The following is a 14,473-nucleotide window of genomic DNA, read 5'->3' on the forward strand; positions in this document are numbered from 1 at the left end:
ACGGCTGTCTCGTCTACGTGACCCCATTGCTCTACACCCGATGGGCCATTGTCTGAAAGCTGATGGCATCGTTTGTTTGGACATAAATCTTGACTTGTTTACTGAAGTATTTGAGAGTATAGAAAATGATAAATGCATGTCTCTTTTCACATCATGATTTAAACTAAGAATATTAAAAAAGATTATAGTTTAGATGGTGCAATTCGTTCAGGCTGTTATGCACATCTTTTTTTTAAAAATAAAAAATAAAAAATAAAAATAAAATAAAATAAAATAAAACTTTTTTTTAAGCCAAGACTATTTCCTTTCGTCACTCTATATCCTTCATCTCTCTAGCTCATTAAATAAATAAGACTGTAACCCTACCGTGCACATTTTTTGGAAAACATTTGTGCAATAGAGTAATGATTTGTACAAATTCTAAAGAAATATTATTGGGAGAAGCCACTATTTATAGCAGCCATTTTTGCACACATTATGTGGCAAAATCTACACCACATTTTTTAAATTTAAAATTAGAGATGGATGAAAGAGAGCTGATGAGAGAGAGCTGAGATGAGAGAGAGCAGAGATGAGAGAGAGAGAGAGCAGAGATGAGAGAGAGGACGACGAGGGAGAGACGATGAGAGAGAGGCCGAGATGAGAGAAAGAGTCGAGGAGAGAGAGAGAGTCGGTGAGAGAGAGAACTGAGATGAGAGAGAGACGATGAGGGATGAGAGAGAGTTGATGAGGGATGAGAGAGAGAGAGAAGCCGTCCATGTTTGAAGGAAGAAAAAAAATAAAGAAGTAGATGAGAGGCATCCACATAGTATGCGCATTGTATGCACCACTACTGTGGATGCTCTCTAGCACTACTCAATTCTAAATAAACAAGTATTGTGCAATCTCTTTAATAAAAATGTGATGAATCCCACTATAAAAACGTGTAAATAAAAACCAATTCTTTTCTAGTAAAACCTAATTTTTATAAATGATCGACATCAAACTTCTCTATTTTAAATATTAATAATCTATTACTTAGAATGATTGCATGTTTTCTTTTAAAAGTTTTTTGATATACAATCGTTAGATACAACCGACAGCACTCTCTCTCTCATCAACTCTCTCCATCTCTCACTCCTCGAGTCGTCTCTCTCTCCCATTAGCTCGATCTCTCTCTCCTCAACTCTCTCATCTCTCTCTTATCCGCTCGATCTCTCTTTCATCAGGTATTTCTACATCAACCCCGTTCGCATCAGACGCTTGCAACAAGTATTTTTCTTCTTTTAATGTGACTTGGAGCCAAGAGTGTCTGACCGTTTTGTCTTATGCCGTGTACACCGCAAATTTTGACGGTTCTGTACTAAACATCCGTACACTTGCAGGAAGTTCCAAGTTGGGCCTTGGCCATAGAATCAGTCCTAAATGGATGTACATAGATTGCAATTCTTTTAAAGGCGCTGGTGTAAAATCTACTTTGCATGTATAAAAAATTTCTACAGATGGGTGGGTGGCCCCAGGAAATTCAAGATAGATGCTACAATTCTTCCACTTGGACTGAAAATCCACAATGGCATCGCTTTATCAGCACCAAACTCTCGTCATCAAAACTCTGGTTCTCTGTCAAGAATACATGTTCGTGGTCTTCAGACAAGGCAGTTGATGAAGCATCCAACTTAGCACGATGTGTACCTTCTTGTTGGCGTACAAGAGATTGCCTATCCCCATCACATCCGCCAGCCGGTGCACATAATCTGCTATTACGTTGGATGTCAGTGGAGGTTTGTGCTAATGAACTGTCACCATAACGGTTGTTCAACCTTTGCCGAGTTATGATGGAACAGAGAAGCTGATACCACCTAGAAATAGCTTGCATTTCGTTCCTTTTCTTCTCTTCGGCCTCTCTTCTTTCTTCTTCCTCTACATATGCCTGGAGAACAGGTAACCGAGAAATTCAGGGTTTGAAACTTGGAATTCAGGGACCATTTGATAGGACCTCATGACAAGTTTTCAGACAATCCAGGAAGCAATCGGAGCACAGAAAAAAAAAAAATTATATATATATATATATATATTAACAAGCATTTTTTAAGGTTTCCTTGTAAAACCATTTGTTTCGAGTCCAAAAAAGAAGAGGTTACTATCAAGCAGGATTCATAAATATTCAGCAAATTGAATGCCAACAAATATGCAAACAAATCTGGATTAGTTTAGTTTATGAGAAAAGCTCATGCGCTCAGTAATTCTATAAGAAGAAACAGAAAAGGAAAATAATATTAATCACAACATGCCAAAAATCCTAAAGTTTTAGGCCCTCTCAAGGGCAGTAACCCATACATAAAAGTGTGATATGTTTACCTCTAATATTGCATCCTTGAACTCAGCACACACCACAATACCATCAAAGATGGGATGTGAACGTCCATTTCTGAATTCAAAACCAACCATGGCAGGTGCATAATCAATCTCCAGTCTCTTGGCAACATAGAACACCCTCGGTAACCTCAAGTGCACTGTCCCAGGTGGGAGGCATTTCTCAGACCAAACTTCCACTTGACCACGTTCATTCTAGGTTCCCAATACAGAAATCAGATGCAAGTGATACAGAAGAAGCTGGAGAACCAAACAGAAATGGACCGGATTTATGAAACTAGTCCATGCACAAATAGCCGTTTTGCAAGTCAAAAACTTAGATAACCGGATAAAGGAAGTAGGGAATATATCCTACTGCTAAATTCTCCATTCTATGAAACATAGCTCTAGTTTTGCCACATGCGAACTGGTTGATGGCAAGACAATATGTTGTCGTTAGAACAAATCTACAGGCTTTAGATATTGTTATTGCATCAAGAACATAGACAACAGATAATTTTAATAAAAAATCAGATTTAAAACCAGTGCCTGGAAGGTAGGAAGAAAATCTATCCTTGCCCAATAATGCCAAAATGCCAAGAGAGAAATACATGGCCAAAATAAGGCCTCGTTTGTTTTCGCAGATGAGATGAGATAAAATGAGTTGAGATTAAAGTTAAAAGTTGAATAAAATATTGTTAGAATATATATTTTTAATATTATTTTTGTTTCGGAATTTGAAAAAGTTGAATTGTTTATTTTATTTTGTATGAGAATTTGGAAAAATTGTAATGATTGGATAAGATGAAATGAGTTGAGAGAAGTTGTGAAAACAAACGAGGCCTGAGAGGAGATTTGGCACTTTGCAATAAGGGCTGAGCCAGCAGGATTCTAATACGAGAAAGCATCCCCATCATATTTTCCCTAGATACTGATGGTAATTAAACCTTACTCAAGGATTCTTATAAAGCTATTACTCTGAGAAAACCACAATTACAAAACAGAGACTGATCAATTCCCCAAAAAGCCATACTTCTGACATTAAAGTATTCTCTTCTTTCAAAACTAAAAGCCACTGCCAGAGGTTCATACTCCAACGCAGATGGTAGATAAGTAAACAATAAACATTTAAAAACAAAAAAAAAAGGCCTAAAAAAAGTAGGCAATTGCAATGCAAGCTTGGAACGTTGTCTACATTTCTAGATACATCAACATTTATTGTCTTTGAGTAAATAGGTTTGAGTTCATGTTAAGAAAATGCACATCATCCGATCAGCTATTATAAAGGCCTCGAATAACATTTTAACTCTGCTTTGATCAAACTATGCATGGCATGTCAAAACTTGCCTGCATGAAATTGTCACCCAATTCAAATTAAAGGCAAAAATAAACAGTAATGTTAAGAATTAACGACTACCAATAAAACAGCAAATTTTACTTCAATATTAACTAGATGCCTTTTCCAGACCATCTGGACAATTCCATATGAACCAAGGTGGTAATAATTCACCTTTGGCACGATGCCATCAACAGCACGAGGCAGATGCAATGCTTCCAACTGCCACTTCCCATAAAGTTGAATTGTTCCTTCGTAATTACCACCACCACATTCATCATCCTCAGGATCAGATACTCTGGGAAGCCTTACAGAACGTTTCAACTCCTAGCCAGAGAGAATAAATAAACAAATATTTTAACCGAACAGAATAAAAAACCTGACAGAGTAACAATGGTAGAATCCTTTAAGCCAGAATCAACCTTCACAGGAAGTTCATGGGCTTTAACTTGCAGCCCTTCCCGTAGCCATCTTTCTTTTGTCTTTAGTGTTTGCACGCAACTACGTGGGTAAACCGGATGGCCAGAACAAAAGCCAAGAACAGGTGCCTTTGGATAAAGTACCTGATATTTAGTAAGCCATCTTTCAATGGCATAAAGTTGATGACTTCTGTAGGCCTGCATATGTTAGAACAAGTTTGACTATAAAAAAAACCATGGTTAAGAAATGTAACTACCATGTCAATCAAACGATTCAAACCCTAGCAATGCACTTTACCTGCTGATTAGTTGGAAGAGGCTCAGTTAATGCCCTAGTTTCCAACTCCATATCCTCAAGAGAGCTTCTGGTAGCAACAAAAGAATTGTTCACAGAAGATTCTATGTCAATCTTCTTGCCATATTCTTTCACGACTTCTAGGGTTGACTTTGCATGCAAGATGGCATCACCTGGAACAACATCCTGATTTGGATTACCCAACTCTCTAGATGTTTTTGCTTTCTCGTGTTCAGTTGTGCTCTCAATTTGTTGCTTATCCATATGGACCATGCCTCCAGTGGCACCAGCCTCTAACTCTTTCAGTGGAGCCAATACTGCATCCCACCAAATTGAATTAACTCGCAGTGATGCTATCTTGTACCACTTCATACAATACCTGTAATATGCCCATAATATTACCACCTCCAGGTAATGAGATGATTACAACCTCTTTAAGCAATCTAAACTGAATAGAAAATAATTACAGCAATTGAAGTAAATAGATTAAAAAAGAATCTGATAATGCTGTTTGCATTCATTAGGTGAAACACGTGCCAAACATAAACATCACTCCACATAAATTGTCATGTATTGCTTTTCAAAAACATCGTAACAACAGCAGTGAAGAATAATCCTTTATGGATCTCCACATTCTACTGAAGGATCTCTAAACTTGAGCGTGGAGATCATTTGGTAGAATGTGCAGATTTACTCGTACCTATGATTAGAATATATCAATACCCATTCTGTAATATTTAAGAGAATTTGAAATTAAAAGGTAAATTTTACTTTAATTTGTTATTTACTTCTATGTTTCACTTTATCTTTATTTCTATTATATATATATATATATATATATATATTATAACTTATCAAAATGTGTATATATATATTATATAATTTTTTGGCATGAGGCCTCACAATTATGAATCAAATAAATTGCTTATCTAACATAATACTGAAAGATGATACTATCTAGAAGGGTAGCCAGGTTATAACTGAATCAGAAAGTGACTCCATGTTACAACTACCAATGTAAGGAGGCAAAACCTGCGTGTCACGTCTTTAGCCCCTCGTCCAGCAAAAGCTACCACATATCTCAAAGATGTTTTGCATGCAGCAGCCATAGCTTCAACCTTCTGCTCCCCATCAACAACTGCATTAACAACATCAACATGCACCCACTTTCCTGTCAAGTTTTCTCCACTGCAGTACACTTCTGCCCAATATAAAGGAGACCCTACTTTTCTTGAGCCAACTGCAGTAGAGATCCCCTGGGAAGAAGGAGATTCTTCACTTACAATTCTTTTCACTCTTTTCAGAGGAGAAGAAAAATCCATAGAATTACCATCTAAGTCTCTCGCATTTGACTGTATTTTGTTCTCCAGAGTCACACCTGCTGTTGCAGAAAGAGCGATTTCCAACTGCCTCTCAAACTCAAGATCCCCTTTCCTCTTTGTTCCCTGGACTTTCTTGGTAAGGCATTCTTCAGAGGTATCATGTCCTGCCTCACAAGCTAATGAATCTGACATCTTATTATCCAAGTCACCAGCAACAGAAGATCCTTCAGATTGAGTGATGCCACACGCAGAATAGCTGTCCTGGCTTTTGCATGAACCCCTCTGAGAAGTTTCACAGATATTGTCTATTGCATTGCTTGAAAATGATTTAACGGGAGAGACAGAAGCCTTGTTTGGTCTAGCCACCATTAGAGTTGAACTTTTAAATATCCCCTTACTCAATCTGCTTGCATCTTGACTGAAAATTTCAGACTCACCAGCATCTGGTTTTAATGAGGCAACATCCAAAATGGACAAAAACCTGAAAATAAATGTATACCTTTTGCATGAAATATACCCTTCATATATCAAACTCAGCACAATAGATGAAGCTTTCCGGGAATCTATCCAGATAATAACAGTAAAGATAGAAAAGAAGTTAATCTAACAAGAACTATTTTGTTTTTACTATATTGTTGAAAAGTGACCATCACTTGTCAAGAGATACAAATAATGTCATCCTTAGCTTTGAAAGGACTTGCAACAGAATAGAATCTCTATTATGTCCTAAACAACATTGGCTGTTTAACGAAGTTGAAGAACTAGTTGTAGTTTTGCAATAAACCTTGTATATATAATCATGTGGCAGCAATGAAGAATTGAAAAGGAATATATAAGCCCGTGGGTAATAAGTCAACATATTTAGATCAAGAAAATCAGGAGCACATATTCCCTGCGGAATTTAATAGAAGGTTTGGCATCACTGAGAGTCAAGAATGAGTAACTCAACTATTGGCTGTTGATAACTACTACAGGAATTGAAAACATAAAAAGGATAAATTCATGAACTTTTTGTTACCTGCATCTTCACTTTTCTGAGTGGTAACCACAAACACAGCCATTGCAGAATTAAACAACACTGTACCCTCTACCTATTTTTTTTATAGGTAAAAATAACTTTATTAATGAGAATGAAATAGGCGTTCCCCAAGTACACAGGGCTGTACCCTCTACCTATTTTTATAGGAGAAGAGGTGTATTTGAGCTATAGTTCACTGGCTATCAACATCTTAACTTCAAGTTTCCAATACCCAACAATATTCCTCCCTGAATCTCCAACTCAGCTCTTCTGCATCTATAGTTTTTAAGAAATAATATATATATATAAATTAATTAGGTCTGAAAACCATCTCAATAATGAAACTGAACTGCCAATTCTCAACCTCCTTAATTCCATATACATTGAGGTTAAAACAAAAAGGTGTATTATCCCACTGTGACAGTGCCTATTGCGAAAATGATAAACCTACAATTAGTCTACAACTATTTTACAACTCTACTTAAAATAAAGGGTAGCTATGTAAAATTAAAATTATTATTTAATGAAGTGGCACACCGCACAATTACATAGGTTGATTTAAAATGACTTGTAAAAGAGTTGTAAATGAGTTGTAGGTGTATCATTACCCTTGCTAAATATAGAGAAGCACATATGTCGTCCAGATAAATGTATGCCAAGTAGATGTGACTATAATATTACATCCTTAATAGGCCTGTGAGAATTCTTAAGAAGCTGAAGCAAAAAGGGCATATGTCTTAACATCTAAGGTGTATACGAGGAGAAAACTTCCTGTTTTAAGTCTTACCTTTTAATTCTTATATCATAGAAATATATATCAATTAACAACTGAGAATGAGATAACCTAAACTTAATTAAATCACTTTGGTTCATGTCTGGGTTGGTACTTTACCAAACTATTTCTTCAAAACGTAAGAAGCATCATTACTAAGAAGTATCTGTATGAAGCTCTTCTAAACATTTAAGAAATCTGGAGTTTATACTACACCATTACTAACTTAACGATGATAGCTTCTTCAAATCAATACCAAGACAGTCCATCACAAAACTAATCAAGTAACAAAATCTTCTAAATGCATCTTCTCTTCAATAATATGCAAATATTAAGAAAACGTTTCGAATCAAAACAAACTTAGATCATTCACTAGTGTTATCGGGCAAACAGTGATCACCTCTCTGGTTACCATAAATCCTATTTGAATTGTAGGTTTGACCCCAACATTGTTTAATGCTGGCTACAAAGACCTTCATGTCTTGATGAGCTGCTCTTACTTCGGAGAGCAAGTGATGATGAAATTAAGGTAGGTCAGCACAGAGAAGATTGTCCTATACATATATGTTATGAATGTATGCATATATGTATGTATCTATGTATATATATCTATGTGTAAAAATCTGTGTATGAATCCATGTGTATAAATATACGAATATAAACATGTATGTATGTATACATAGTATGCGTGCATGAATGCAATAGGAAAAAACTAACAATCAAAACAAAAATAGGAGAAACCCTCCAGGTGAAAACCTGCATGCAGCAAGAGAGGAGGAAAATAATATATATTCATTCTTCAAACATGAAAACAATAAAAACAAGACCAACAAAAAGCATTTATATTAGAAAACAAAGAAATATTATTTATAGAAATGCCATACCGGGTTGTAAGATTCAAAGCTCTAAATAGTGCCACAGACAATGCAACAATCTGCAAGAGAAAAAATGAACCAGTAACTTTTCCCTAGAGCACTAAGAAATATGTATATCAACTGAAATTCACTTCTCCTTTTTTTGATAAGTAAAAATATTATATATATCAAAAGGAGTAACCAAGTACACTGAATGTATACTAGAAAACACCTTGCCCATAATAGAAAGCCCCTAATGACCCAAAAAGCCCGTGAAAAACAACTCAAAATACACCAAGCCAGACCCCAACCCCTTGTTTCCCGTAGAACTAAAACTCTACCCGAAAACCCCAACCCGACCCTTTGTAACTGAAATTCACTTCTTCCAATATCACAGTTAACCAAATCTGAATGGCATCACCAATTCTGTAAAAGGTAGACTTCATCATATGTAAACATATCTCCCACTATCCAAGAGCACAGAAAAACAGACGAATCATTCAAGCAAAACACAGCTGAAAATAGTTCATAAAGACTATGCAAATAATTAATGATGCATCAGACCAAGTATCACATACATTTACAAAGGATGAACTAAGAAATCTTTTTTTTTTTTTCTTTATTTATAAGTAGGATGAACCAAGAAATCTGGAAGGTTCTTTTGAGATTTAGCTGAACTTCTATCCACCCCAGATGTCTAGCCAACTTTCTATATTCGTGTAACTTCTCCTTTAGGCACACTTTTGATTTCAAGATTGTTATGTACATTGCAATTGTTCGTTTGTTTCTTCTTCCTGTTGTACTTATCTTCAAGTAAGGCCATCGCAAGAATTTGAATTGGACAGCTCTCTAATTCATACTTCACGAGGACTTGCATTGATGGGATAAGTTGATGTGATCTAGCTCTCAGTTCGTGAGTGTATGTGTGTGCGTGTGTATTTTTTATCGGATATATATATATATATATATATATATATATAAGGCATTACAATCTTATATCCCTAAAATGGGGATACCGTCCTCTTCTACACAAAAATCTCAGAACGTCTTGGTCCGTTCTTCACCACTTATATATAAGACTATAAGTATGATATTACACTAAACACTTTTTAGTTAGACAACATGAAAATATATATTACAAGGGAATTACACTTTTTACCTACAAACTACCATCTATTTTTCACTTTGCACCCTAAACTACAAAAGCTTCAATTTGCACTTTAAATTACGGATATTTTTCACTCTGCAACCTCAGTTAAGATTTAACCATTAAGATGAACAGAAAAGTGGCCGCATGGCACAATCTTAATGGTCAATGTTGAATAGTGGGTGCAAAATAAAACCTTTTTTTGCTAAGTAAACAAAAAGCTTCTTGATGGAAAGAATAGGTATAACTAGTGTACACAAGACGTATACAAGAAAGGCACCTAAGCAGGGCAAAGTAAAACCTATTGGTAGTTTAGGGTGCAAATTTAAACTTAAAAACCGTTTAGGGTGCAAATTTAAGTTTTTTGTAGTTTAGAGTGCAAAATGACAAACTGATGGTATTTGTGAGTGAAAAGTGTAATTTCCCTTCTATTAACTAAGCATGGTTCCACAACATTATTTACAACCATCTAAGTTTGGTGCTTTGTTGAGAAATGCGGCCAATAAAAAGAAATAAACAACCATAAAAATAATAAAAAATAGTCCTGTATAGCTACTTGATCAAACTATACATAGGTACATAGGGAAGATTATAAATTAGAAAAAAAATTAGAAAAAAAAAAAAAAGTCAATAGACTCTTCAAAAATATTCTAGCCATCAGAAATTAAGAAACTACCTCCTCTGGAGTCCCTTCACGAGTTTCGAGAGCAAAGGCCAAACCCAATCGAAATGACCTCTCTGCACTGGTTGAGCTTCTAACGTGGAAGTTATTTTGAAACTGCAAGTTTTATCCAAAGCATCAAACAAGATAGAACAAGTGACATGTCATGAAACTACAACCAAAAACAGCTTCCACTATGCAAGAAAAACATATGTATAATCATCGAACAGAGGCATACCCAGTGGACAAGGGGATACAATGCAGTTGCCGTGAGTTGTGTGACCTTTGACGTGTTCAACAAGTGTTTTGGGAGAAGTGAAAGCAAAGAAGCCTGCCACAATGGTCAGATATATTCATAAATAACAAACAGTTTCCCATTTCTTCCATTTCCTTGAATACAAAATGAAAACCTATAAGAGATGACTAATATTTAGAGAGAGAGAGAGAGAGAGAGAGAGAGAGAAGAAAGAAACTAAACATTTCTTTGATTTAGTGATAAGAAAAAGAGAAGAGTTCTTAAGCACACCGACGGTGTACAAAGGTTCTCCTGATATAACACGCAGAATACAACTGCTTGACTAAGGAGCAGTACTTCCAGGGCACCCTGGTGGGGTAAAAAAATAGGAATAAACCCTTGAGCAATACTTCATTACAACTCCTAATAGATGATGCAACATGTTGTGACCTCTGGTACAAAATTCTAATGCAAAAACAACAATAATAAGAATAACGGTAACAATAATACTGATAACAATTAGCAAGGTCCGCATCAGATTGTAACAGTAACATACAGTAAAATGAGAACAATAACATATGCAGATGGAAATGGAGTTCTAAGTGAACCTTCATGACGGTTATAACAATGACAATGACGTGTCAATCATTACAATCAAGGAGAACCAACCTGAATAAGGGGATCATCACAAGCGCTGTCAATTAATCTGCCCCGTGCAAGCAAACAAAGCAAATGAACCTTATGCATAAGCTCTGCCAGTTCCTGCATGCCGGGGGGCAGAAAACTTAACCTTTAGTGTCAGAGTTTTCATGAGACAAATTCCATGTCTCCAATGTCATTTAAGATGAGTGGTTCACCTTATCCTCAGCAGAAGATCGACGAGCAGGTTTCCTTCTATTGGAATTTGGTGTCTCGCTAATTTCAATAGTAACAGGAAGATTGGTTGTAGAGCCCAAAATGGGAATTGAACCATCTTCCCAATCCAAGTCATTCAATTCGTTCACATTTTCAGGGGAAGCATTCTGTATACTTTCCCTGTCAACTCTCTCTTCTCCTGCAGTCTTTTGTAGTGCATCTCTATTACAACCTTCAACCTCTGAAATATTCCATTTGTCCCTTGGATCCACATCTAGCTTGTCATTTCTATTTGGTCCAATCTCTGGCTGATATTAAATTAAAACAAAAAGAGCACAAACGGGTGTTAGTAGACCCTGAGAGAATATTCAATTTAGGTCATGTCTATAAACTGCACAAAAGGCAAACCAAACTCCTAAGAATGAAGATGTACCACCACACCCATTAGGCCAAAGATTCCATATGGGAATGGGATAGTATCAAATCAAATTGTTACTACCAAAATTTAAGAAACAAAAAGAGTTCATAGGACCAACCGTGTCTATTGAATCATGTCGGCTGGAGATATTATCATGTTTCTTTTTCCCAGAACAGCTGCGCTTATTCGCACGCTTTAGAAGTCTGCCTACCGCTTCCTCTGATATGTCAGCAAGAGTTCCTGATATCAATACAAATGTTAATTACACTTCAATTACGAAGTATGTCTTCACAACCCTTGCCTGACATGCATTAGACATAGACTAATAAAAGCTTTACGGGGATAAATATACCACCATCATTAGGAAACTCTAAATGGCTTCTGCTTTCTGAATGATGCTGAGCTTTTTTATCATTGACCATTCCTGCCAAAATTTACCCCAAAAAAAAAAAGTAGCTAACAAAGTTACTGTATAAAGAGGCAAAGAAATCCATGAAAATGTACACAAGTATCAATGCACATGCAGTTCTCATTCTTTAAAACCTTTATTTCCTAATCAAAAAAATCATTTCTTAAAACCTTTATGTTTAACAGTCTAGTTGCCGAGATAGGAGAAGAAAATAAACTTATACTTTCCAACTCAAAAGCCCGACTAAATATTTTGTTTTGTCTTGTTTCGAGTCTCAATAGTGCAAATGTAAAACTTCAGTCTCATTTCATTCCCCACAATTTTTTTTTCTTAGCCACCATCGATAGCATTAAAAACTCAATAATGCCATAAAGCAATCTCAACCAACCCGAAAGCTTTATCTCTTCGCACGAATCCAGCAATTTTTTTACTCCCAAATCACTCCAGAATACAAGCATTATAAATGGTTCGGATGCACAATGGTATAGGGAAATAAAAAATAAAAAGTAACGTCTTTTTTGTTTTTAATTTCGAACTCATTCCTGGGGGAAGCCAATCGACTCTCGTTCAAGAAAACATAAGACAACAAATTGGTTCAGGTGAATTCGGCTTTCTTCACTTTCCGGAAACCAAACCAACAATAAACATAAGTAAATATAAATTTCTCTGCAATTTCTTCTATTGTCCTTTATTTTAGCATATCCCAGAGAAGAAAACACGAAGATATATTATTACATGGGGAAATAGGTACCTGGAGATTGTTTCCGTCGCTTCGACTCGGCCCTGGTTCGCATTTTTTCTGAGTTGTTCACAGAGGAGAGCTGTGGCGAAACATAGAAGCACGCCTTAACAACTTTTATGTTATGTACAGAGAGTCCCGTGCGAGTTAGCCGCACGTGCAACCGACGCAGAAGATACCTTGAGGCTTGAAGCCAAAATAAATCAAGGAGGAGAGGTTCTCAACGTCAGAAGAGGAGGGTAGATAGATATATCTTTGTGATCAGCACGGACTCATGGAAATAGATTAAAAAAAATAAGTAATATTAGAGAGAATTTATTGTAAAAGTGTACACTTTATACTCACTATATGGTTACTTCTAATTGATTGTTTTCAACACTCACTTGAAGAGATGTGTGGTCTAAATAATATCACATCATGTGTACAAAATAGATACTCCTAATAGTAACTTCTATCTATATTTATTCTAAAAAAAATATTATTTTTTTCTTTAAATAAAGGATGATTTTATTAAATAATTTAAATTATAACAACGTTTTCTATTTAAAATAAGAAAAATCCTTCTCATCAGTTACTATTTATTATTTTACACTTTATATTTTATGAAAGATATTTCACATCTTATAAAAAAATTATAAGTATAAAATATAAAAATAAATAATGACTAATGTATAGAATTTCTTTTAAAATAATATTGGTGGACGGAATAAAGTTTCTTAATAATAAGTCATTAAAATTTAATAAAACAATAAAAAGTAAAAGAAATGTAAGTAAATTATAAAAAGCGAAGAAAGCTTGCGAGGCCACTATGGAGTCTTACCTTTGCCTTTACCTGACCATCCTTTCTTGTACATTTTTTTTAGTTTTTATTATTGTTGATGTTTTTTTGTCTTGTTGCCTATATTCAAACTTAAAAGTAATCATATAAACTTAATATTTGTGTTGAGGGAAAAATGAGTTAATTGGCATATTCTTGTGAAAACTTATGTAAAGTTGAGTTGTAACAAGTGTTGATGGATTGGTAAATGAAAAAGATTGAAGTGTGCTCAACATGGCTCGACTGGCGCTCGAGCGGAACCTTCCAGAGAGGTTCGCTCGATGGGCGCTCGACCTGGCGCTCGAGCGGAACCAGGCAGAGTGGTTCGCTCGAGGTGAGCTCGACTAAGCGCTCGAGCGGAAACCAGGCAGAGTGGTTTGCTCGAGGTGAGCTTGACGTAACGCTCGAGCAGAACCCATCCAGAGTGGTTCGCTCGATGTGCGCTCGACTAAGCGCTCGAGCGGAACCCAGGCAGAGTGGTTCGCTCGAGGTGAGCTTGACGTAACGCTCGAGCAGAACCCATCCAGAGTGGTTCGCTCGATGTGCGCTCGACTCAGCGCTCGAGCAGAACTCATCCAGAGTGGTTCGCTCGATGTGCGCTCGATGTTGCGCGCGAGCTGAACTCATCCAGAGACCTTCGCTCGACCTTCGCTCGAAACCTCGCTCGAGCGGTTTCAGAAGATAACGTGCGCTCGACCTTCGCTCGACACCTCGCTCGAGCCAATGTTCAAGACAACCTAAAGATTCATGTTTTGAGCGCCGTGACTTGCTGGAACTATAAATAGAACAGATCATTTCTGTTCTAAGGTGTGGAAAAATAGAGAAAAACCCTAAGTGTTTCAAAA

General features: G+C 36.3%; 1 protein-coding gene across 3 annotated transcripts; it reads right to left on the reverse strand.

The window, feature by feature from the left end:
- Nucleotides 1-1,358: 1,358 nt before the first annotated feature.
- Nucleotides 1,359-12,984, reverse strand: LOC121248848 (DNA repair protein RAD4). Of its 3 annotated transcripts, none has more exons than XM_041147444.1 (13): nt 12,824-12,984; nt 11,782-11,903; nt 11,248-11,553; nt 11,060-11,152; nt 10,394-10,486; nt 10,171-10,272; nt 8,378-8,427; nt 5,414-6,184; nt 4,385-4,760; nt 4,090-4,284; nt 3,842-3,994; nt 2,338-2,547; nt 1,359-1,909 (listed from the first exon to the last, which is right to left on the reverse strand). In XM_041147444.1, the coding sequence occupies exons 1-13, from the start codon at nt 12,864-12,866 to the stop codon at nt 1,517-1,519; spliced, it is 2,907 nt and encodes a 968-aa protein (XP_041003378.1). In that variant the 5' UTR covers nt 12,867-12,984; the 3' UTR covers nt 1,359-1,516. The 3 variants fall into 3 exon arrangements, with proteins under 3 accessions (XP_041003378.1, XP_041003377.1, XP_041003379.1); XM_041147443.1 differs by lacking the exon at nt 12,824-12,984 and adding an exon at nt 12,016-12,156; XM_041147445.1 differs by lacking the exons at nt 5,414-6,184; nt 12,824-12,984 and adding an exon at nt 12,016-12,149.
- Between the last annotated feature and the right edge of the window lie 1,489 nt (nt 12,985-14,473).

This window comes from Juglans microcarpa x Juglans regia, chromosome 2D (genome assembly GCF_004785595.1).
Source record: "Juglans microcarpa x Juglans regia isolate MS1-56 chromosome 2D, Jm3101_v1.0, whole genome shotgun sequence".
NCBI lineage: Eukaryota > Viridiplantae > Streptophyta > Magnoliopsida > Fagales > Juglandaceae > Juglans > Juglans microcarpa x Juglans regia.